At 43.1% G+C, this 25,606-nt stretch overlaps 2 protein-coding genes across 2 annotated transcripts in view; both read right to left on the bottom strand.

The window, feature by feature from the left end:
- The window catches only part of POLN (DNA polymerase nu), a gene marked incomplete at both ends in the record, with an annotated part of 142,091 nt that extends 133,499 nt beyond the window's left edge, over nt 1-8,592 (bottom strand). Inside the window, one exon of the mRNA XM_080697296.1 lies at nt 8,454-8,592. Within this exon, the coding sequence (XP_080553422.1) occupies nt 8,454-8,592 (139 nt within the window). The remainder of the gene's footprint in view (nt 1-8,453) is intronic.
- Nucleotides 8,593-13,957: 5,365 nt separating this feature from the next.
- HAUS3 (HAUS augmin like complex subunit 3) lies at nt 13,958-23,197 on the bottom strand (the record flags this gene model as incomplete). The annotated part of the gene is made up of 4 exons (XM_080697601.1): nt 13,958-14,191; nt 18,543-18,771; nt 20,395-20,834; nt 22,289-23,197. The coding sequence occupies 4 exons, from the start codon at nt 23,195-23,197 to the stop codon at nt 13,958-13,960; spliced, it is 1,812 nt and encodes a 603-aa protein (XP_080553727.1).
- Between the last annotated feature and the right edge of the window lie 2,409 nt (nt 23,198-25,606).

The raw sequence follows: 25,606 nt of genomic DNA, 5'->3' as shown, positions 1-25,606 counted from the left end.
TTAAAAGGCTAAAACAGGAGGATTGAAGTTCAGAGGCCAGCCTCAGAAAATTAGTGAGACACTGTTTCAAAAAGGGCTCAAGGAGCCGCCCACACTTGTAATCCCAGTACTTGGGAGGCTGAGACAGGAGGATCTCAGGTTCAAAGCCAGCCTCAGTCATCTGGTGAGGCTCTCAGTAACTTAGTGAGACCCTGTTTCCAAATAAAATGTAAAATAGGTCGGAGCTGTAGCCCAGAGGTAGAAGGCCTCTGGGTTCCATCCCCAGGACCACAAAAAAAAAAAAAAAAAAAAAAGGCTATAGCTCAGGAGCAGAATGCCCTTGGGTTTAGTCCCCAGTACCAGAAAGAAATATGTATTATTTATACATGTGTATATGTATATGTATATATAAAATATACCAATCATTTCTGGGTGTGGTGACAAACGCTTATAATCCCCATGCTTGGGAGGCTGAGACAGGAGGATCTCAGGTTCAAAGCCAGCCTCAGTCACCTGGTGAGGCTCTCAGTAACTTAGTGAGACCCTGTTTCCAAATAAAATGTAAAATAGGTCGGAGCTGTAGCCCAGAGGTAGAAGGCCTCTGGGTTCCATCCCCAGGACCACAAAAAAAAAAAAAAAAAAAAAAAAAAAGGCTATAGCTCAGGAGCAGAATGCCCTTGGGTTTAGTCCCCAGTACCAGAAAGAAATATGTATTATTTATACATGTGTATATGTATATGTATATATAAAATATACCAATCATTTCTGGGTGTGGTGACAAACGCTTATAATCCCCATGCTTGGGAGGTGGAGACAGGAGGATCGCGCAGGTTCAAAGCCAGCTGCACTGGCTTAGGAGACCCTGTTTCCAAATAAAAAAATATAAAAATAGGTCTGGGAGTGTAGCCCAGAGAAGGGTTTCCAGGAACCCCAGTACCACACACACAAAAAAAATTATACATTCATACACACACACACACACACACACACACACACACACACACACACCAACCATTTTAGCCAAATAACCTTACTCCTAGCTATCCATTTCATAGAAATATATGCCACAGTAACTAGGTTTAAAACATTTATAGCAGTATTGTTCATTACGGCGAAAGACAGAAAACAAAGACCCAAGGGAGAAATTGATGAATAAATCATTTAACATACACATGATAAAATACAGAGCCATTAGCATGATTGACATATCAGTGGGCACAGATGATGACCCAGTTTTGAAAACAATGATGAAGTCTCTCCATTATCTAAAGATGCTACCATGTACCTGGTACAGGCCGGGTTTCCTGGCAGGCTAATTCTGTGATAAAAAGTTTGCACTCCAGAAAGGCAACTAGGGAGTGGAGGAGGCAGGACGATCCCACGGAAGCAGCTGGCGAAGATGCACTCAAGATCTGCTCTGGCTCTGCAGAGGTGTCTGAAGTGAGGTCGTGGGCGCTGGGCCTTTATTCGATAGCACCCATCAGTCATTGCATCAGTTGCACTAGGGCAAGCAGTACGCCTTTGGGTACTGAAGCTCTGCAGAGGAATGGTCACAGGAGGGGCTGTCACAGCAGCTCCTAACAAGGAACCTGGGTACCAATAGTGTTCACTTGCTTCAGATACCGTCTAGAAGCAGAGCCTGCAGGGTCTGTTGGCCTCTTCCTCATAAAAGGAAGTTCATGGGATGAACCATATCTTGTCACTGCAGCCGGTCTCAGGTTGCAAATGACATCCATCTTCCTCCTCTCCTCCCACTCAAGTCCCTTCTCTTTGTCTTAGCACCTCTGCTGATCTAGGTGCCTTACTGATCCAGTGACCCGAGCCCTCAACTCTGATAGGTAAGCCCTAATCACCATGCCCTTCTCTGGCCATGGTCCCTACCAGTGTAGGGACCATCCAGTGTAGGGAGGTGCCTAGTCAAATCACCTAGGTGCTTCCTTGCCCAAGTCAGGTAAAAGCAGCTGTACCTACTACTACACCGTGGCCAGTCACTCCAGTAGGACAAAGATCGTACTCCTTGCTTACAGTCTCAGCACAAGGCGACTGGAATGACCGGGCAGCAGCCATAGTTTGAAATTGAATGGTATTATTCCTGTGCCTCTGGTGGAAGCGTTCCCTCTGGGAGTTAAGTCCTTTAAACCTGTAGAACCCAGAGGTATGTGTGGGAAATCCACATTTGCTAAGTAATCACTGGTGGGACTTCCATCTTTTGGTTCCTAAGCCCATTTACTGCATCCTGGGGACATTCACCAATGGTCACTGAGGTGCAGTGGAGCCTGTGCTTCCTCATCGCAAGGGCATCCTCTTCAAGGTGACCCCTGAGTTGTGCCTCTACAGACCGTGCTGCTGCTTGACCAGGCTGGCAGCGTCTGGTGCCGGGCTATGAGGGAGCTGGTGAGTGCCAGTCACACTCACCGCCGTAGCCCCTCAGCTTTGTGTGCCTTCTGAGTCCGCACATCAAGTGCTCGGGGTCTTGGAGGACAGAGTGAACTGAGGCCTTGTGAACGGGAATGGTGAACGCATGCCTGGAATGTGCTGATTCCGTTGAGGTGAATCACTGTGCAGCTAGGTGTGGTGGCGAGCATCTGTCGTTCAGCTCCTCGGAAAGCCAAAGTGGGAGGATCACTGAGCCCAGGAGTTGAAGACCAGCCTGGGCAACACAACTTGTCTCAACACAACAAACACACATCACTGTGCCTTTCAGCATACTGATGGCTCAGCATGGCCAACCTGCCAACTGACTGTTCTCAAAGCATCGTGCCACTGGGGACTGGGTGTTTGGTCTCTGTTGTTGAAAGGCTGATGTTCAGCAGAACAATAGATCAATCAGCCCTGGTGAGTGAGCACCATGTTGTTGGGCCAGTCACAGCCTTGACCTGTGTAAAGAGTAACCATGTGTTGGCTGTCCAAGTCATTCTGTTATGGTTGTATGGTGCACCCTCTGTGCCATATGGGCATCTGTGGGAGATACTACATATCCTTGGCACTAATCTATTCACATGCCTTGCCTCAAGGACTCCTGGTGTCAGCTCTTCCCATCTTTCTTATTCCAGCCCCCTGGCCAACCAGTAAAGCCAGTCACCATTACCCACAGATCCAAATGTTTTCTAACCTTGGAGCCACTTTTCTTTACACAGTATGGAAGTCCACCAACCAAAGTTCTATACATTGCATTTGCCCTCAACATTGCCTTCCAGGGCTGCCTGAACTGGGCCAAGCTAGATTTACAGCCAGTTTTCCCCTTTCAGGAACCAAGTTCAACCCTTTTCCTCTCCTACCACCTGTTCTTACGATTGCCCACCTCCTCATGAGAGGAACCAATGCCAACATTAATAATGTATGGGGCCTTGGCCACCTGCTCAGGCAACCTGGCTGTGCCCGCTTTTACCTAGAACCCAGTGAGCCACTTGCAACTTACGGTGGGTTGCTGCAGGCCCTCCTCTTGGTAGGTCTGACAGAACCATCCATGTCACATGGCATCTTTCTTCTACCTCTACTACCATGAAGTCTGTTGGGTTGGAGTCCACATGGCAGGGGCACCTGGTTCACTGCCTGATGCCCTGCAGAGCACTTCCCTGCTCCGGGCCCTACGTGCAGCTTTAGTGTCACTCACTATGTGGGTTAGAGCAGTTTTCCCAAATGTGGAATATGCTGCCTCCACTGCCTAAGCCCAGAGATCGTGGCCAGGTGCTGTGCTTCCTTTTTCCTGGTGGGAGGTGACAAGTGCAGTAATTTTGTTCTTGACTTGCATGGTGATATCCTGCCATACCCCAGACCACTGAATTCTCAAAAACTTCAGTTGTGGTGGGCCTTTGAATCTTTATAGCACTTATCTCCCACCTTTTGGACAGCAAGACTGCTAATGAATTTGTCATTTCCTATTCCTGCTGTCTGATTAGCACAATGTAATGAAAATAGTGAGCCCCTTGTTAAGTTCCAGAGCAAGTATGAGTTTACATTGTTCATCCTGAGTGAATGTGAACTATTTGATGCTGATGAAAAAAAATGTATTCACAGATCAGTAATGACACATCACACCTGAAGACTTGTTAGCTGCATGCACCACATTCAGCCCAGCCACCACCACGGGGCTACGACTTGGTTAGTTTGTGTTACTCACTGTCATGCTCCAGGATCCCACTGGCTTGTCAGTACCTAACTTCTGAAGTCAATGGAAACTTGACAGGAAACATCTCCTCCTCTAAATCCTTTAGGTCTGTAAGGATGGTGCTGACCTCTACTATTCTAGGTTGCTACAGGGCTTTGAGTTCCTATACTGGCTAGGAAAGGCGGTTCCGGAGTCATGCACTTGGGCTTCCTTACCATGGTAGCTCTTACTCTATAGGCCAAGGAATGACAACTGGAGTTTCTTCCAATAAAGTACATCCATTCCAGATAACATCTGGGGCCTTGAGAACTGGCTCCTGGATGGACCAACCTTTGGACCTATTATGAGCAGGAATCAGGCCAAGCCTCCATTTCCTGCCCAAGTCCCCATGTCCTGACTCCAAGGGACCTTAACGACACTTCAGATCTCCTGTGTCAGTCATATCAGATTCTTTGCCCAACTGTTCTTCAAATATTTAGGTATTTCCCCTCCCCCATACATGAGAGTAAATGGCCATAGTCCCTCTGGGAGTATGGCATAACAATCGTCAGGTGTTCTTGCCATGGTGTCCTTCCCTCTGGGGCCCTTGCCCTCCTCCATTACGAACACTGTGCCGGCCCTGCCTCTGACGGGACCACCACCTGGCCTCTATTCAGGACCCCATTACTTTCACAGCTACTGAGGAAGCATCTTCATTATCTCCACAGAGGAAAAACAGCACTGGGATTCTTTGTGAAGCTGCTACACCCACCACCAGAGCATTCTTTATTGCTTTGGCAAACTGAGTGTCCAAGGGGCCTCCTGCACAACACTTCTCTGCTGCACTTCCTGGCCCTGTATAACATCCCTGCTCTAGTGTGTCCACCTCTTCTGGGCTTTTTATCCATCTTTCGCCATCTACTCTGGAAGCTTTAACATCTCTGCTTCGCCCAATGTGAACCGTCTTCTTCAACAGCCATCCTAGCGCATGTTAACAACATGTTTTGGAATGCTTCTCATAGCACTAACTCGTGTTTCTAAGAACACTCCCACATCAGTGAGCTTGCCCTTACTCAACCATACTTCCACCCGCTTTAAGCCAGCGCTACAGACCAGTCCAAGAAGTTCTCTCCCAACCTCCGCTTTTGCACACTGGTGACGTTCTGTAACCCCTGAGGGGGAGCAGGGTCTCTCTTTTCTGTGCCAGTTTTCAGTTCAGCTACAAATGCAACCCTCATTGCCCTACTTGCAAGACTACAACTAAACCCTGTAAACACTGGCACGATCCCTAAGGCTCGTCAGCAGAGGGTGCTGGAGAGACACTGACAGAGCAGCCGCCTCCCTGGGCCCTGCGCCCGCCTTTCTTCTGGCTCCTTGTGCTCTTAGCCAGTGCACTGAACACCAACAGCATCTCTGCTGGCCACTTTGCAATCAACCTGCCAGCATGCTGTCAGCAGATGTGAGGGGAAAGCTTGCTTGGTGCCACAGGCATGCTGCCCGCTGCTCACTGAGGCAGGCACCCCATGGATCGGTCACTTCTGCTCACTAAGTCGCAACATAGGCGGCAGTGTGTATGTGGTACCTCCACATCCAGTGTGCTACAGCCACACCCTCTCTGAGAGAAGACGCGACCCTTCTCTCAGCACTCTCCTCAGCCTTGGGGGAGGAACTGTTTCCTGGGTCTGCTAGGATGAATCTAGAGCTCTCTTTATTCCTTGCTAGCTAATCCCATCACTGGCTAATAAGGTTTTAAACACTGCCTGTTCAAATTACTATATGGTTTTTGTCCTCTGACTGGACTCACACACTACATTAAATGGCCCTGTATTGCTTGGTCAGGTTGTTGTGACTTAGTGACCAGGAGAGGGGGGTGACAGCAAGCAAGAAAAAACCTGACCTTATAATGTAACTGTGCCTACAAACCCATTACATTTTTTATGAAATGATCTATGTGTGTACATAAGTATATTTAAATGGTTAAGAAAAATATGAGATTATGGCCGGACGTGGTAGAGCACACTTGTAATCCCCATGCTTGGGAGGCTGAGACAGGAGGATTGCACAGGTTTGAAGCCAGCCTTAGCTGGTTTAAGAGACCCTGTTTCCGAATAATAAAATATAAAATAGGTCTGGGAGTGTAGCCTGGAGGTAGAAGGCCCCTGGGTTCCATCCCTAGTACCACCACCAAAAAAAAAAAAAAAAAAAAAAAAAAAAAGAAAAAAAAGAAAAGAAAAGAAAAGAAAAAAATATGGCTTATAGACTTTGGCTTTTCAATGAAGTATTAAAAATCAAGAGGAAGCGTGTCTTAATTTTTCAAGACAGAAGCCCTGCACTACTTTCAAGCAAGAAGAAAACTGTTCCTTAAGAGATGAGTAGAAGCTGGGCATGGTGGCGCATGCTTGTAATCCCAGTACTTGGGAGGCTGAGACAGAAGGATCGCAGGTTCGCAGCTTTAGTGAGGCCCCCCACAACTTAGTGAGACCCTGTTTCAAAATAAAGAATAAAATATAGGGCTGGGGGTGTATCTCAGAGGTAGAATGCCCCTGGGTTCCATCCCCAGTACTGCAAAAGAAGGAAGGAAGGAAGGAAGGAAGGAAGGAAGGAAGGAAGGAAGGAAGGAAGGAAGGAGACTACTTCTGCAGGTCTTAGGTATCTGGGACTCAAGATTTAAATACACCAATGCAAAGGTTCCTATCCTACACATCTCAGGGTCTGGTCCCCTCTTTTCTAAGGCCGTGACTCTGAGCTAAGACATCAGCCAAAGCTGAGAATGCAACTTTCTCTGGCACCCAGGACTATGTTTGTCCTATGGCTGGGGGTGATTCCTTAATAGGCTGTGAAGGAAGCCCTCTGGCTGTCATGTTTAGCCTTTAATTGCTAATCACCCCTGACCTTTTGTCTTCTTCTGAAGGGCCCTATTATCCCCAGCCACAGCCCTCCCATTCCACTGCCCATCGCTGCCTGTCCTTCACCAATGTGCAGCAATGTTTCAGCCAGTGCAATGGCTTTCACTGGGATACCAGCTCAGCCCACCTCAAACCAAGTCTTAACTACACAGCTACCATTTGGGTTCCTCCTACTACTTGTGAAGTCATCAGTGCCACCCCATCTGAGGGTGACACAACCCCAAACCCCACATCTACTTTCTCTTCTAGCTATCAGGCTGAGATTGGACAATAGTTTATAGAGGCATGCTCTTGGGGACCAAGATTATATATATATATATGACTCATCAGGGGCATTCTACCTCCAAGCTACACCTTCAGCCCTATTTTTGTTCGTTATTTATTTATTTATTTATACTTGTTTATTGCGGTACTGGGGACGGAACCCAGGGGCATTCTACCACTGAGTTATACCTACAGCTCTATTTTTTATTCTTTATTTTGAAACAAGGTCTCACTAAGTTGTGGAGGGCCTTATTAAGTAGCTGAGGCTGGCTACAAACCTGTGATCCCCCAGTCTCAGCCTCCCAAATATTGGGATTATAAGCATGTGCCACCATGCCCAGTTTATTCTTTACTTTGAAACAGGGTCTCGCTATAGCCAGGCATGGTGACGCACGCTTGTAACCCCAGCATTCAGGAGGCTGAGACCTGAGGATCACGGTTCGCAGACAGCCTCAGCTACTTAGTGAGGTCCTCTGCAACTTAGTAAGACCCTGTTTCAAAATAAAGAATAAAACCATAGGTCAGGGGGTGTAGCTCAGAGGTCAAATGCCCCTGGGTTCCATCCCCAGACCCCCCCCCAAAAAAAAAGAAACAGGGTCTCGCTAAATTGTGGCGGGCCTCACTAACTAGCTGAGGCTGTCCTCCTGTCTCAGCCTCCCAAGTATTGGGATTACAAGCGTGTGCAATCATGACCAGCTCTCGCATCTCTTTTTTGAAGATATTTAAATACCTTACCCAGGTGTGTATGTGTGTCTCTGTGTGTATGTGTTGTGCTAGAGATGGAACCCAGGGACATTCTGCCTCTTAGTTACACTCTCAGCCCTATTTTTTTATTTGGAAATAGGCTCTTGCTAAATTTCTGAGAGTTTCACTAAGTTCCTGAGACTGGCTTCGAAACTGTGGTCCTCCTGTGTCAGCCTCCCAAGAACTGGGATTACAGCCACCACACCTGGCTACCTAATCCAGATTCTAAGGGAATATTTGACAGAAATGCATGGAGCAAGGAAAAAATCTATTATATTTTTTAAGTAACAATGGTTAAGTGGCTGTGAAATATAGTGGGTAGAGGCTTAGTCAGCACTGAAGGGAACAGATTGTAGGCATGGAACTTCCCTAGAAAATATCAAGTTCTATGGAATAATTTTGCTACATTCACTTCCAATTCTTAGTCTTAATAATTAACATTCAAGATAAAGAAATCTCATAAAAATACTTACTCTTTGTACTCTCTCCCCAATTCTTAGAATCTGCTAAATCACCTGAACGCATAGCATACATAATCTTCTGAGCAACACTGGAGAGCGGTGTCTCACAGAGATCAAAGCCTACACAGCCCTCATAATCTTCCATGTTCATAAAGTCCTAAATGTGAGATTAATAGAAGATAAAGGCCCCTATATTGAGACTGCAAAAGAAGAAACACCATTAAATTAAAATTTACATAGATTTTGCTTGAAAGTCCATACTAATAACCACAAAATGTTTCAATCATTTTATAATACAAATAGGATAGTAAGAACAATAACAAAATAGCTAAAGGTTGAACTGAAGGATCATGGTAAATAGAGAACTGTTTCTCTATTTAACCAATTATGAGGCAAGCAATCTACTTAAATACTTTCTCAGTTTTTTTTTTTTTTTTTTTTTTTTTGGTGGTACTGGGGTTCCTGGAAGCCCGTCTACTCCGCGCTTCACCCCCAGACCGATTTTATATTTTTTTATTTATTTGGAAACAGGGTCTCTTAAGCCAGGGAGGCTGACTACGAACCTGTGCGAACCTCTTGTCTCCGCCTCCCAAGCGCAGGGATTACAAGCGTGCACCACCACGCCCGGCTCTGTTTTGAATAATGGCTATTAGCCTTGAAGTATACAAATATGGTAACAACTGACTTGGTCTTTATGTCAAACACACAACCTTCCATACCTTTCACTGCTCAACCCTACTGGCCCTGGGGGCTAAGCAGGCAAAGTTCTTGGTGGAGACAGTACAGTTCAAGCAATTATTACACACTGAAATAAACTGGCACTAATATAAACAAAACTTGCTACTATATTCATTAACAGGTGACCTATCTCTCAAATATTCTCATATTTGAGAAAAGAAAAACCTAAATTCTTTATCCCAAGATAGAATGGGGGAAGGTAGGGAATCACTCAAGTAAGAAAAGCTGATAAGGTAAATCTTAGAAATTAGTAAAAAAAAAATTCCCAGGTATATTATTTACTTATTAAAAATATATATTTAACATAATGCAGGTACAGCGTGGGCATGGTGACACACACCTGTAAATCCAGTACTTGGGAGGCTGAGACAAGCAGATTACAGGCTTAAGACCAACCTCAGCAAGTTAGCAAGGCCCTCCCTCCGAAACTTGGCGAGACCTTGTTTCGAAGTAAAAAATAAAATAGGGCTAAGGGGTGCAGCTCGGACGTAAAATATCTCTGGGCTCCAATCCCCAGTAACACAAACCCTTGCACAAATTTTTTTAATAAAAATTAACGGGGCTGTCATGTATGCACGCCTATCTACAGCTGAAAATGTCCATTAAATCACCTGAAGCCGGGCGTGGTGGCGCACGCTTGTAATCCCCGCGCTTGGGAGGCAGAGACAGGAGGATCGCGCAGGTTCGAAGCTAGCCCCGCGCGCTGGCTTAGGAGACCCTGTTTCCAAATAAAAATGCAAAAATAGGTCTGGGAGTGTAGCCCGGAGGTAGAAGGGCTTCCAGGAACCCCAGTACCACCAAAAAAAAAAAAAAAAAAATCACCTGAAGCTGGGTATGGTGGCACCTGCCTGTGATGCCAGTAGAAGGCTGAAACAAGAGTATCACAGGTTTAAGCCAGCCTCAACAACTTAACCATGCTCTTAGCAATTTAGGAAGACCCTGTTTCAAGATAAAAAATAAGGCTAGGGTATAGCTTGGAGGTAGAATTCCCCCAGTTTTGATCCCCAGTAGCATACATACATAAAATCTGAAATGTGTAGCTTTCATTTTGGCATTCCAAATAAGAAATGGATATATAATTTTTTTGCTTATGGTACTAGAGACGGAACCCATGACTGCCCTAAGGGAGCTATAATATCCCTGCCCTTTTTATTTTTTAATCTTGAAGCAGGGTCTTGATAAATTGCTGAGGCTGGCCTTTAAATTGCAATCCTCCTGTCTCAGTCTACCAAGAAGTGGTATTACAGGTGTGTGCCACCATGCCTGGCCAGGTATAGAATATTCTTGAAGGTATTACCTATAAAGCTCATATGCTATTTATTTATCTTTATTTTGTGGTACTCGGGATTGAACCAAGGGGCATTCTACCTCCAAGCTATATCCCCAGGCTTTTTATTTCTTGAAATAGGGTCTTGCTAAGTTGCTGAAAGCCTAAGTTTCTGAAGCTGTCTTTGAACCCGCAATCATCTTGTCTCAGCCTTTTAAGTACTGGGATTAAAAGTGTGTGTCACCACTCCCAGCTTCACATGGTATTTAACAGACCATATATAAACTGGACTCTCAAGGAACACTTGACGTAATAACAAACTACTTCAAATTTTTTTATATTAAGCCGGGCATGGTGGCGCACACCTGTAATCCCTGCGCTTGGGAGGCTGAGACAGGAGGTTTGCGCAGGTTCAAAGCCAGCCTCAGCTGGCTTAAGAGACCCTGTTTCCAAATAAAATATAAAATAGGTCTGGGAGTGTAGCCCGGAGGTAGAAGGTCCCTGGGTTCCATCCCCAGTACCACACAAAAAAAAATTTATACTAGCCAGGCATGGTGGTGCACATTTGTAATCCCAGCATTCAGAAAGTTGAAACAGGAGGATTACTGTTTGCAGGCAGCCTAAGCTACTTAGTGAGGCCCTTTGCAACTCAGTGAGACCCTGTTTCAAAATAAAGAATACAGCCAGGTGTGGTGGCGCACGCTTTTAATCTCTGCCCTTGGGAGGCTGAGACAGGAGGATTGCGCAGGTTTGAAGCCAACCTCAGCTGGTTTAAGAGACCCTGTTTCCAAATAAAATATAAACAAGCTCTGGACGTGTAGCCCGGAGGTAGAAGGCCCCTGGGTTCCATCCCCAGTACCACAAAAAAATTAAAAAATAAGGCTGGGGGTATAGCTTAGAGGTAGAATGCCCCTGGGTTTCATCCTCAGTACCACAAAAAAAATGGTTTTAAGCTGGGCATGGTAGCACATGCTCGCAATCCCAGAGCTTGGGAGGCTAAGACAGGAGAATCACACAGGTTCGAAGCCAGCCTCAGTTACTTAGTGAGACCCTGTTTCCAAATAAAATGTAAAATAGGTCTGGGAGTATAGCCCAGAGGTAGAAAGCCTCTGGGTTCCAAGTACCACCAAAAAAAAAAAAAAAAAAAAAAAGTTTTATACCCAGAGGCATTTGACCTCTGAGCTATACCCCCTGCCCAATTTTTTATTATTTATTTTGAAACAGGGTCTCACTGAGTTGCGGAGGGCCTAAGTAGCTGAGGCTGTCCGTGAACCACAATCCTCAGGTCTCAGCCTCCCAAATGCTGGGATTACAAGTGTATACTACCACGACTGGCTTATACTAATTCTTAAAACAATTTTTAATTGTTCAAATACATCACCAATAACCCCTATTAAATATAACCCATCATCTTAAGTACTTTCATGTCTAAGAGACTGATTAAACTGAATGAATCCTTTTAGCAATCACTTCTACATAATTTACTTCAAATTTTACTTGAAAATTATGTATGATATGCAAATCACACCAAAGCCAAAGCAATGCTAAGATCTGTCTTGCAGAAAATTTAAGCCCCAAACACAGCTTCTAAAATGCAAATGGACAGCCCTGTAACAGCACCATGCGTTTGTAATCCCAGTACTTGCAAAGTTGACGGAGGATCACAGAACTGAGGCCAGCCTCAACAACTTCATGAGCCCCTCAATTACTTAGGAAGAATGTTTCAAAATAAGAAATAAGAAGGGTTGGTAGTTGGGTATGGGGGCGGATGCCTGTAATCCCAGTATCTGGGAGGCTGAGACAGGAGAATCACAGGTTTAAGGCCATCCTCAGCAACTTAGCCTGACCATGTTTCAAAATAAAAAGGATCCCCAGTGCCAAAAAGAAAAAAAAAAGGAACAAATAAAGAAAAAAAAAAAAAAAGAAAGAAAAAGGGCTGAGTGTGTAGCTTAGAGGTAAAATGCCCCTGGATTCAATCTCCAACAAACAACAACAACAACAACCCCAGTGGGAATGGCCAGTAGAGTACTGATACTTTGTGGTACAAGAAGGAACATTCAGTCTCAACATCTACATTTCCAGGGGAAATACTGTTTAGGAAGCAGAATTTGACTTTAATCAACTATAAGGGAATTTAGTTATTTCCTATGTAGTAGTCCCTCCTTTTCCATGGGGGAATGGATAACAGCAGAAAGCACTGAATCGACATGTGATCGTTTACAAGGGTGCCGAGTCACTAACAGTCAGGAAGAGGAACATGGCACAAATATGCAGAGAAAGGAATGACTTATATTCCACGTGGGATTGTTAGAAAATCCATCACACTACACAGACCAGCACACAACTTAAACTTAGTATTTCTGAAATCTTCTATTTAACATCCTCAAATGAAGCCTCAGAAACCAAAACTTAAGTAATACCCTTACTGTATGAAGGTCTGTAGATTTTATTTATTTATTTTGGTGGTACTGGGGTTCCTGGAAGCCCTTCTACCTCCGGGCTACACTCCCAGACCTATTTTTACATTTTTTTTTAATGGAAACAGGGTCTCCTAAGCCAGCGCGCGCGGCTGGCTTCGAACCTGCGCAATCCTCCTGCCCCTGCCTCCCAAGCGCGGGGATTACAAGCGTGTGCCACCACGCCCAGCTAAGGTCTGTAGATTTTAAAATGCCAAATCACAGTTATACACATTAAAAAAAAAAATACTTAACAGCTTCTATTTTTAAAAATAGTAAGGAAAAAATTTAACTGTATTAAAAAATATTTGCATTATAACACTTTTTCTCCATTAGGTAAAAATTTACCAGTATGAAGAGCCACCAAGAAAGTAATAAAGTCATAAAAAGCACTGTACTTTATACAAACATATGAAAAATTAATAAAGGTTGAAAACCCCTTGTCCAAAATGCCTCCAAACAAAAATGTTTCATATTTTGGAATATATACATATATACAGTGAGTTATCTTGGGGACAGAATCCAATATAAACATACACTCATTTTTCCCATACACCCTCTTACACACAGCCTGAAGATAATTTTATAAGTATTTTTAGTGCATCTGTATTTGGCTGACACCTGTCACATGAGACCAGATGTGTAATTTTTCACTTAGCTGGCAGTTTCAGATCTGGGCTAGGTATGGTGGCACACACCTTTAATTGTAGCAGCTCAGGAGGCTGAAGCAGGAAGATCACAAGTTGGAGGCTAGCATCACCAACTTAGCAAGATCCTGTCTCAAAATAAAAAAATAAAAAGGTTGAAGGTGTAGGTCAGCGGTAGATGTAGATCAGTGGTAGCGCCCTGGGCTGAATGCCACTACCACCAAAGAAAGAAAAAAGTTTCAGATTTTGGAGCGTTTAGGGATGTTCAACCTCTAATACTAAATTCATTAAATAAATTGTTACTTGACCTCTAATGTTCAAATGCAGTAGTATTTATTACATATACATTCCTACAAATACATAAAACATTTAAACATTTCGTGTAGTAGACTCAGCTTCTAGTAATTTTCAATCTTTAAGACAAGCAGCCTTAATCTTTGATTTGTTTTCTAAGTTCTCCACAATTTCTTTCAGATAGTCTCCGTCTTTTAAAAAATATACATATAATTCTCTTTCCATTTGATGCAATTTATTAGTTGCCAAACTTTTTCTTTTTGTCTTCACATCAGCAAGAATATCAGTAAGAAGACGATTTAGTTTATTCAGTTGGGATTCAACTTGATGAAACTGTTCTGTTAACTCCTAAAAGAGGAAAAAAATGGTTTGAAGTAAAAAAAACTTTATCCCCCCCCCCCCCCCGCACGCCCAGTAAACCCAGGGGCATTCCACCTCTGAGCCACACCCCCAGCCAAATTTTATTTTATTTTTTTAAATTCTGAAACAGGGTCTCACTACTTGCTGAGGCTGTCCTCGAATCTACAATCTTCCTGTCTCAGCCTCTCAAGTACTAGAATTACAGGTGTGTGCTACCACCTAGCTAAGAACTTTTTTTTTTTTTTTTTTGGTACTGGGGATTGAACCTAAGGGCATTCTTCCTACAAGCTATACTCCCATCCCTATTTTTTATTCTTTATTGTGAAACAGGGCCTCACTAAATTGTGTAGGCCTCACTAAGTAGTGGAGGCTGACTGCGAACCTATGATTCTCCTGTCTCAGCCCCTCAAGTACTGAGATTACAAGCCTGTGCCACCATGCCTGGCAAGAACGTTATTCTTTTTTTTTTTTTTTGGTGGTACTGGGGTTCCTGGAAGCCCTTCTACCTCCGGGCTACACTCCCAGACCTATTTTTACATTTTTATTTGGAAACAGGGTCTCCTAAGCCAGCGCGCGCGGCTGGCTTCGAACCTGCGCGATCCTCCTGTCTCTGCCTCCCAAGCGCAGGGATTACAAGCGTGCGCCACCATGCCCGGCCTAGAATTTATTCTTAAAGCCAATTATAAACTGGGTGTGGTGGCGCACATTTGTAATCCCAGCATTTGGGAGGCTGAGACAGAAGGATTGCAATTCAAGGGCAACCTCAGCTACTTAGTGAGGCTCTTTGCAACTCAGTGAGACCCTGTTTTAAAATAAAGAATAAGCCGGGCATGGTGGCACACACTTGTAATCCCTGCACTTGGGAGGCTGAGACAAGAGGATCACACAGGTTCGAAACCAACCTCAGCTACTTAGTGAGGCTCTCAGCAACTTAGTGAGACCCTGTTTCAAAATAAAGAATATAAAATAGGGCTGGGAGTATAGCCCAGAGGTAGAAAGCCTCTGGGTTCCACCCCCAGTACCACCAAAAAAAAAAATAAATAAATAATAAGAATAAAAAATAAAAATAGCTGGGCATGGTGGCGCACACTTGTAATTCCAGCATTTGGGAGGCTGAGACCAGAGGATGGCGGTTCGTGGACAGACTTGGCTACTTAGTGAGGCCCTCGGCAACTCAGTGACACCTGGTTTCCAACAAGAAAGAAAGAATAAAAAAATAGGGCAGGGGGTGAGCTCAGAGGTCGAATGCCCCTGGGTTCCATCCCCAGACCCTCAAAAAAATAAATAAATAAAAATAAAAATATATGGCTGGAGGCATAGCTCAAAGGTAGAATACCCCTGGGTTCCATCCCTAGTACCACAAAAAATTTTACAAATTTAAAATAAACTTACAAGGGAAGACTAAATTAATAACTTTTCACAATTTGAGCAATAAGAAATAAATCACAATGAGCTGGGCACAAGGAGATTTGGGAGGCTGAGACAAGAGGACCACAAGTTGGAGGCCAGCCTGAGCAACTTAGATTCTCAGCAACTTAGTGAGATCCTGTTTAAATAAAAAACATTAGAGGCATAGCTCGGAGGTAGAATTCCCCAGAGGTCAATCCTTAGTCTGACAGATAGATAAATAGATAAACTGCAATTAAAATCTAATAAGTTTATAGATTCCATGTAAAATTAACTGTAACTTTTGGGGGGTATTGGAGATTAAACCCAGGGGGCATTCTACCTCTCAGATATACCCCCGGGCCCTTTTTACTTTTTATTTTGAAACAGGGTCTCACTAAGTTGCTGAGGCTGGCCTCAGACCTTTAGCTGTTAACTTTTTTTTTTCCCATTACTGGGGATTGAACCCAAGGGGCATTCTACCTCCAAGCTATATTCCCAGCCCTATTTTATACAGGGTCTCACTAAAATGTAGATAACCTCACTAAGAGGCTGAGGCTGGCTGCCAAACTGGAATCCTCCCGTTTTAGCCTCCCAAGTACTGGGATTATAAGCGTGCACCACCATGTCTGGCTTGTTATCAACTTCTGACAGGTAATTTTAAGTAATCCAAAGCAAACTCTTGCCTGTATAATAGCACATGCCTGTAATCCCAGTACTTGTGAGGCTGAGACAGAAGGTTTACAGGTTGAGGCCAGACTCAGCCATTTGGTAAAATTCTGTTTTCATATAAAAAATAAAGGGGCTGCCAGGGTATAAGTTAGAGGTAGAACAACCCTGGATTCAAACCCCAGTACAAAAAAAAAGCACTCACTTCTTGAATAGTACTTGATATAAATTTTCTGAGTACTAATATATTCAGCAAATATTACTTAATGCCTACAATGTGCCAAGTACTATTTTAGGGGTTATGGATACAAGAATAAACAAAATCTTCCTTCCTCATGGATTTTATATTCTACTTAACTAACTAAACTTTGTTTTAGCCTAACTTGTCATTACTCTAGATACAGGTACAAAGAAAGTCTTGAAATAAAGACCAATAAAAAAGAATTACTGAGCCAGGCGTGGTGGCGCACGCTTGTCATCCCCGCGCTTGGGAGGCTGAGACAGGAGGATCGCGCAGGTTCGAAGCCAGCTGCGCGCTTGGCTTAGGACACCCTGTTTCCAAATAAAAATGTAAAAATAGGTCTGGGAGTGTAGCCCGGAGGTAGAAGGGCTTCCAGGAACCCCAGTACCACCAAAAAAAAAAAAAAAAAAAAAAAAAAATTACTGACAAAAATCTCCATTTCTTTTTTTCATATTGCTTTACAAGAAAGAATTGCATTTAACATTCAACAAAACCAGTTTGATTTATCCAGTTCTCCTGCTCAAGAACCTAGACCATGCTAGACTCTTTCCTGTTATTTATTTACTTATTTTTGGTGGTATTGGGGGCGGAACCCAGGGGCTTTCTACCTCCAGGCTATACCCCCAGATCTATTTTATACTTTATTTGGAAACAGGCTCACTAAGTTGCTGAGAGCCTCACTCAGTAGCCGAGGCTGGCTTTGCACCTGTGCCATCCTCCTGTCTCAGCCTCCCAAGCGCAGGGATTACAAGCGTGCACCATACCCAGCGACTCTTTCCTTTTTTTTTTGAGGGTGTGGGGATGGAACCCAGGGGCATTTGACCTCTGAGCTACACGCCCTGCCCTGTTTTTTATTCTTTGTTTTGAAATAGGGTCTCACTAAGTTATGGAGTGCCTCACTAAGTAGCTGAGGCTGTCCACGAACCGTGATCCTCCTGTCTCAGCCTCCCAAATGCTGGGATTACAAGCGTGCCCACCACACCCAGAGACTCTTTCCTTTTAGTAAGTTCAATTTCCTCACTTAGCATTTCAAGCAATCTAGTAAGTTTTCATAGCTTTCTTTTTTTTCATTTTTCTTTTTGGTGGTACTAGGGACTGAACTCTGGGGCATTCTACCTCTAAGCTAATCCCCCAAGACCACAGACTTATTTGTGTATGTGTGGTATTGGAGGTTTAACCCAGGAACATTCTACCTCCAAGCTACATGCCCAGCCCTATTTTTTACTCTTTATTTTGAAATAGGGTCTCACTAAATTGTGAGGTTCTCACTAAATAGCTGAGGCTGGCGACAAACCTGTGATCTTCCTGTCTCAGCCTCCCAAATACTGGGGTTACAAGCATGTGCCACTATACCTGGCACCCCCAGACTTTAAAAAAAAATTGTAAACATTGTAATAGCCTGGGGTGATTATTTTGAACATACCAATTCCTCTTATCACTCCAGATTACTCAATCTCTGCAACAAGGCAGGAATCCCCATTTCAATAGACTCCCTGGTAACTACAATGTAGGAGAAGGACTGATTAACACCCGGCATAGATGCCATTTCTAGAGAATAATACTTCTTAAACTATATTTTTCAAAGATCAAGTCTTTTTGACATTATTATCTATATTTTGTGGTCTCCTTTGAGCTATACCCCTGGCCCTATTTTTTTTTGTGTGTGTGTGTATTATCATTTTGAAACAGGGTCCCATTAAGTTGTTGAGGTTGGCCTCAAATTTGAAATCTGAGACTCTCTTGTCTCAGCCTCCCAAATAAATGGGATTATGGGCCTGAGCTACCATATCTGTCCAAAGTATTTTCCCCCCAGTACTGGGGATGGTGGAACTCAGGCATTCTACCTCCGAGCTACACTTCCAGCCCTATTTTTTGTTCTTTATTTTGAAACAGGATCTCACTGAGTTTGCAAAGGGCCTCACTAAGTAGCAGAGGCTGTCCCTAAACCCTGCCTGTTTCAGCCTCCCAAATGCTGGAGTAACAAGCATGTGACACCACACCCAGCTGTCCAAAGCATTTTTGATTATTACTGCAAATACCAACCTGATCACTGAGCAGAAGCTCATTTCTTCCTTGATATAAAGCATCACAAAGCACATCCACATCACTGTTCAGTTGAGACAGAAAGAGAAAATGTTCTTGAGCGGATTTTGCCAATTGATCATGTACTAGAGAAACTTCCTGTTTCAATTTTTCAGCCACTTTCTCCAGGTTTCCATGGGTTATAAACAATTCTTTCTTTTTACTCTCTCCCTCTAAAAGTTGATAAAGCCTAAAAAATAAAAATAAAAATTATAGGGAAAATTCTTTAGTAGTTTTCCAAATTATAGTCCTTTATATTAGGGCATTTGAAGGATTGCTAAGAAACAACTGAAAATAGTAATTTATGTGCTTCTGAATCAAGCAACTAAAACCATTTCGACTAAGCTACTGTTTCAGTACAGAAATATATATTCTATTACATTTGAATTCCCAGTTTCTCCCTTTTCCAAGTGTTAGATGTAAAAGCCTTCACTTTAACTGTCACTAACCCACTTCAGAGTATGCTTTAGGAGTGATCCAAGAAAACATTTCTCGTACAGAATACAACTGTGACGGAGTAGCTACAACAATGAAATGAACTTCAAACAGAAGACCTAGGTCTGAATTCTATTACGTGAGCTGCAGAGCAAACCAATCTCTGACTTAACTCCTATATTTTAATACCTACCTATTTTACAGGATTGTGATGAGATTAAGAGAAAAACTAAAAATGTAAATAATAGCCGGGCGTGGTGGCGCACGCTTGTAATCCCCGCGCTTGGGAGGCGGAGACAGGAGGATGGCGCTGATTCGGAGCCAGCCTCGCTGGCTTAAGAGACCCTGTTTCCACATAAAAATGTTAAAAAATAGGTCTGGGAGTGTAGCCCGTGGGAGTGTATCCCGGAGAGGTAGAAGGGCTTCCAGGAACCCCAGTACCACCAAAAAAAAAAAAAATAATAATAATAATAATAATGTACAGCATATACAATAAAAAGCTACTCACTATTCCAACTTTGTCAGTCTGGTTGATATATTAAAATTTTGATGAGCCACGAAACCATTTTAACACTTTGAACATTAATAGCAAATTTAGGAAATGAAAAGATCTAAGGCAACACCTTCCACATATCTATGACAAAAAGGATCTATTTTCTTTTTGTTTGGTACTGGGGTTTGAACCCAAGGGCTAGAGTTCTATCTTCAAGCTACACCCTCAATCTTGTTTTTTAATTTTTTATTTGGGAGCAGGGTTTTGCTAAATTGCTGAAAGCCTTGCTAAGCTGCTAGGGCTAGCTTCACACCTACGAGGCTGTCTCAGCCTCCCAAGTACTGGGATTATAAACGTGTGCCACCACGCCCAGCTAGGATCCACATCTTTGAAGTCTACTACTTAAACTCTCCAACTTCAGTATCAGGGCAATACTGATTGCCTAGATATCTAGAAAAAGTTTGGGAATTAACAGTTATTCTTAGTGATTCATTGGGCCAGATACAAAAATAAAGTCTTCCCTCTCTATTGCCACCTTCTCCAAATGTAGTCATCCCTGCCTTCCAATACCTATGATTCTAAACTTTCTGCCCCAAATCTAAAATAAGGTATTAAACAATAGTGTCCAAAGGGGAGTAAAATCTTGTATCTATTAATTCCTCCAGTCCACCTACCTCAACTCTAAAGTAATTACATTCAGATCTAACATAAATGAAAAGGAGAGGAAAATTAAACAGGAAAAAGAATCATATAAAAGAAATGCAGAAGGCCAAAAATGAAGTACAAACAATTTTCCAAGCTCCCACAAATTTAGTTTGAACTCTCTGGAGTATTTTACAAAAACAAAATTAAAAAAATACTAAAGAAGCAATGAAATAGACATACCTATGAGTAGAATAATCCTTGGTATCGATAGTATTCCTTGCACTTATCTGTTGGGAGACTGATGGATCTGTTAACATTTCTAATCGCTGGTAGAGCATCATGTTACTCTGACGAAGTTTCTGAACCAAATTTTCAAGCTGACGATATGTGTCCCAATGTTTTCTTAATTCAATTTCATATGATAACTGTACAAGTTCAAATGATGCCTTTTGCTTTATCAGCTGATTTAAAACTAATTCTTGTCTTGATGTATAGTAATCTTGTTTGGCAATCTGCAGATCAAAATCTCCCTTTACAACTGGCATATTCAATAACTGGGCATTCTCTTTTACCACAGCAGGCAAACTTTTGTTTTTTATATAGGTGATTTGTTCTTCGAGTTTCAGAATCTCACTGTTTAAGCTATTAATTTTAACGTCCAAATTTTCTTTGACAACAGCCTACACCAAAAAAAAAAAAAAAAGGGGTAGGGTGATTTAATTTCAAACTCTAGGTTTAAACTTAAAACAGTTTTAAATTTATTTTCACTTTCTATTTTAGGTGTTCGGATAACATACTCAACAAATAAAAACTAATTTCATATTAGTATAAGCCAAAATGGTAATTTAAAAAGGAAAAATATATACTGAGTCAAAAATAAGATCAGTATGAATTACTAAGCTTTAATATTACACACACACACACACACACACACACACACCTACCAAAATAAGATCTTGACATGCTTATTTTATGCCACCAAAGACATTATTAGCACACTACTTAATGAATGTAAAAATACTATTTGCTTTTTTTAAACATTATTTCAGTAGGTATTCTCCTAGCCAGTCAACTGATTTTAAGACACATAACTACATGATTTCTTCTATTATTCTAAAGTTTGTCAGTTATAGTAACTAACTTGGTGCTGGTATTCAGATTCAGAAAAGTTACAATTTTACTCAACTATCTAGTGGTAAACTACCTAGAAACCAAGCTTTCCAAGAGCATAGACAATACATCTATACATTGTAAACAAGGAAGCAGGAATTTAGTTTACTGAACTTCCAAATAACTTCACTGATACTATGCTATGATCAAAGTTAACACAGTAGAGTACCCAGAATTAAGCAATTATCTTTGTACCATATATCATAAAAAAAGGAGTTCAGTTCAGTATGTATTCACAATGCAAATTAAAGCATTTTGTTTAGAATAAACTTGATAATGTGGCTGGAGTTACAATGACTATTTCTGGCCTCCATTATTATGAGGATCTAATTGTACAAAACACTGACACATCACAAAAAAAATTAAAAATTGAAATTTCTTTGGATTTTTGTTGTTTTTCAGCCTTATTTTATTATTAGAAACAGGGATTCAATAAGTTGCAGAGGGCCTAAGTTGCTGAGGCTGGCCAAGAACCTGTGATCTTCCTGTCTCAGCTGTATACCATTAGCCCAGCTTAGATCTCCCCCCCCCTTTTTTTTTTTTTTTTGCTGTACTTGGAATGGAACCCAGGGACATTCTATCTCCAAGCTACACCTCAGCCCTACTTTTCTTTATTTTGAAACAAATTCTAAGTTGCAGAGGTTCTAAGTACCTGAGGCTATCCACAAACAGAGATCCTCCTGTCTCAGCCTCCCAAGATTACAGGCATGCACCACCATACCTGGGGGCTTAGTGTGGGGGGGTTATTAACTGGGGGTCTTAATGAAGCTATATCCCCACCCCTTTTATCATTTGTGACAGGATCTTGATAAACTGCCCATGCTGGCCTCAAATTTGCAATCCTCCTGCCTCACCCACCTGAGATTACAGATTTGCACCAGTGCACTGAGCTAATAGCAACTTTAAATTAAACATTCCTAACAACAGTTATAGTATGAATCTGGTTTCATTTTTTTAAGTTTACCTTGCTGTTTAGGTTAGGAAGGTTCTCCTCCAGCCATTTTATACTTGATTTCAAGCCCAAATTACTTGTTTTCAAGTGAATTAACTGATGTTGAGTGCAGATGTACGCCAGCTGTAGCCTAGCCATCTCTAGTCTTCTCTCCTCAAGGATTTCTTGATTATCACAAATAGATGGTGTTTGTATATCTAAAAGTTGAAAATTTTCTTCATTTGAACTTTCAACCACTTCCTGTATACCCTGAAAAAACTGCTTTTTAGTATACAAAGTTAATGCTGCTGTACTTTGCTCTTCTTGGCTTAGATATTTTTCCAAGGAAAGCTGAGATAAAAACACCATTGGATTTGTCCCTTGACTTAAACTGGAATGTTTAAAGAACATCATCAATTTAGTAACTCCATCAACAAGAGCCTGAAGTTCATTACTGAGCTTAGTATTCACAGCACTTAGAAGTCCTTGACTCTGCTTCAGTTTCTTAGTGGCTGCTTCTCGTTTAGCATTCAATCTCAGAGATTTGTGGCTACTTACTGAAGCCATCAATTGGCATTTATTATGTCGCTGAACTTTTAGATTCTTTAATTTCTGCAGAGTTTGAACTTCATCCTCTAATTTCTCTAGTTCTTTATCATCCAGAGTAGGTGTCTTCAAATCAGAAGTTTTACAGGTTTTAAGAACTTCTTCCAATGCTGACCCTTCCAGGATGGGCTTGCCTGATTTCTGAAGAATGCTAAACGCTTCCAATTCTTTTTCAGACAATACATTCTGTTCATTCACATTGCCACAAAACCACTTCAAAAAGGATTCATCTTCAACAGTCTCAAACAGCCAGTCAAAATCTTCTCCATTAAGAACCTCAGCTTTGGGATAACCAATTTTTTTTAATGTTTCAACAAAGTCGTTTCCACAACTCATGGTTTAAAAACCTCAGTTTTTAATATATGGTATGGGCTTATGATGTTGATATTTAGAAAATAAATTCAAATAGAAACAAAAAACTAATTTTTACATAAGTCCATAGAGAAAGAGAAAAGTTTAAGAAATCTATTATAATTCTTCCTAGAGGGGAAGAAAACAAATATTAGACCACACATAAGATGAATGTGTTTTTAAATGATACTAGTAAATATGATATTTGGGAGCCATTTAACTTAAAGGAAACTGTAGCTGCAATGTTTGAAGAAGAATAAGAAAAACATAAGCAATTAGGGTATTTCTTAAATACTACAATACTGATAGCTTAATTAACAATGAACTAGTTTTTTTCCAAAAATAAAATGGCTTAAAATACACATTTTAAGCCATGTATGTGGGAATGGGGGGGACTGGGGATTGAACCCAGGGTTATTCTACTTCTGAGCTACAACCCCAGCCCTATTTTTATTTCGAAACTAGGCCTCACTAAATTGCTGAGGGCCTCACTAAATTGCAGGAGCTGTAATCCTCAGGTATCAGCCTCCCAAGTCCTGGGATGACTCATACCTATTTGAGTTATTCAGTTTTTAATCCAAAGTGGATCCAAACAAACCCAAGCCACCATGTACCTAGCTAAACAGCCTCTTTTTCACGCCTTTCCTAAGAAAACAAAACAAATAAGTATGGCAATTTTTGAGGAAGAAATCAACTAAATATTTACCTCAAGGACTGAATCAGCATTTGCCAAGTTTGCAATAATCAATTTCCAGATTAGATCTAGTGCAAAGAAAACCAGGTAAGAACTACCTTAATTTGATAAGTACCAAAAAACCAAGTAGTCAAGTAAAAATATATCATTTTAAAAATTTTTACATATAAATATATATAAATTTTTTTTGTGTGTGGTACTGGGGATGGAACCCAGAGACCTTCTACCTCCGAGCTACACCTCCAGCCCTGTTTTTGATTCTTTATTTTGAAATAGGGTTTCACACGGTTGCAAAGGTCCTCACTAAGTAACTGAAGCTGTCCGCGAACAGCTATCCTCCTGTCTCAGCCTCCGGAATGCTGGGATTACAAGTGTGCGCCACCACGCCTATCTTTCAAGCATTTATTTATTTATTTAGGTGGTACTGGGGGTGGAACCCAGGGGCTTTCTACCTCCAGGCTATACTCTCAGATCTATTTTATACTTTATTGAAAACACCTAAGTTGCTGAGGCTGCCTTCGAACCTGTGAGATCCTCCTGTCTCAGCCTCCCCAAGGCTGGGATTACAGGTGTGCGCCACCACGCCCGGCTTGAAGCTTTTATTTTTAACAAACGCACCGCTGCATAGGGCCTATGCCAAACCACGAAGTCACAATATGCTCGACACTCTGGCCCCAAACTCTCTGGATTATTTGTTTTGTTGTTGGGGCGATCCAGTTATGACACTGTACGTAAATTAAATTTTTTTCACAAAAGCCACCGGATCGGTGTGGAGCACAGCTACACGAACCGCAGGCGCGGCACGCTCTGCGGACCCCGGCCAGGCCCTCAGGCCCTGGGGCCCACGGCACCCCGCGCCCGGCCCCCAGGCGCCCCGGCCCCGCCGCTCCCTCACCGCCGCCCCGAGGCCCCGGCCCCGGCCCCTGGTCCCGGGCTGCTCCTCGCGCACCCAAAAGGAGGTAGGGGACGCAGACACGGTCGGGGTCGCGGCCCTCCCACAGCGCCAGGGCCCGCTCCAGATCGCGCGGCCCTCACCTCAGCGCCAGCCCGCGCCGACTCAGGGGCGGCCAATGGCGAGGCGCTGCCTCGCACGGCCTCACGGGAGCGCCGGGACGCGCGCGCGCGGAGACCTGGGCGGTGTCCCGGGAGGTCTGCGCACGCGTGAGGCTGGGGAGGGCGGGGCCGAGCTGTGGGGCGGAGCCGAGAGGACACCGCCCCGCCCCCGGCCGCGCAGCCCGGGCAGAGTGAGCTGATTGGCTCGCCTACCGGACGCCCCTTCGCAGGAGCAAACCGATTGGCTCCCTGGCCCGAGACCCCTTCCGCACTCCGCCCCACCCGTCCGCGGGTCTAGAATCCCGCAGCAGCTTCCTTTCTCCCGCGTGGCCTCGCTGTCCGACCTCGGGTGCCGTCCACGGTTCAGTCCCCCGTACCCGGAGTCACGATCTGGGTGTCACCCTCCTCCTGGGCCCGACGGTCCGGCTGACCCATCCTGTCGCTCCCTGCAGCTGACCCGCCTGGCACCCGCGATAGGGCCGGGCCGCCGAGGCTAGTGAGTATGGCCGGAGGATCTTTTACGATGACGTTATTTTGCAGAAGCACTTAACTCCCAAGCCCTCACCTAACCTCTAAGCAGAACACGACTTCCCCCACAGGCCCATGTTCAAACGTTCGAAGTAAGGCACGTGAGCAGGGAGTGGGTG

Source organism: Muscardinus avellanarius, assembly GCF_963383645.1.
Source record: "Muscardinus avellanarius genome assembly, chromosome: 6".
NCBI classification, from domain to species: domain Eukaryota; kingdom Metazoa; phylum Chordata; class Mammalia; order Rodentia; family Gliridae; genus Muscardinus; species Muscardinus avellanarius.
Note: the sequence above shows the minus strand (reverse complement) of the source record. Positions and strands in the feature narration are given on the sequence as shown.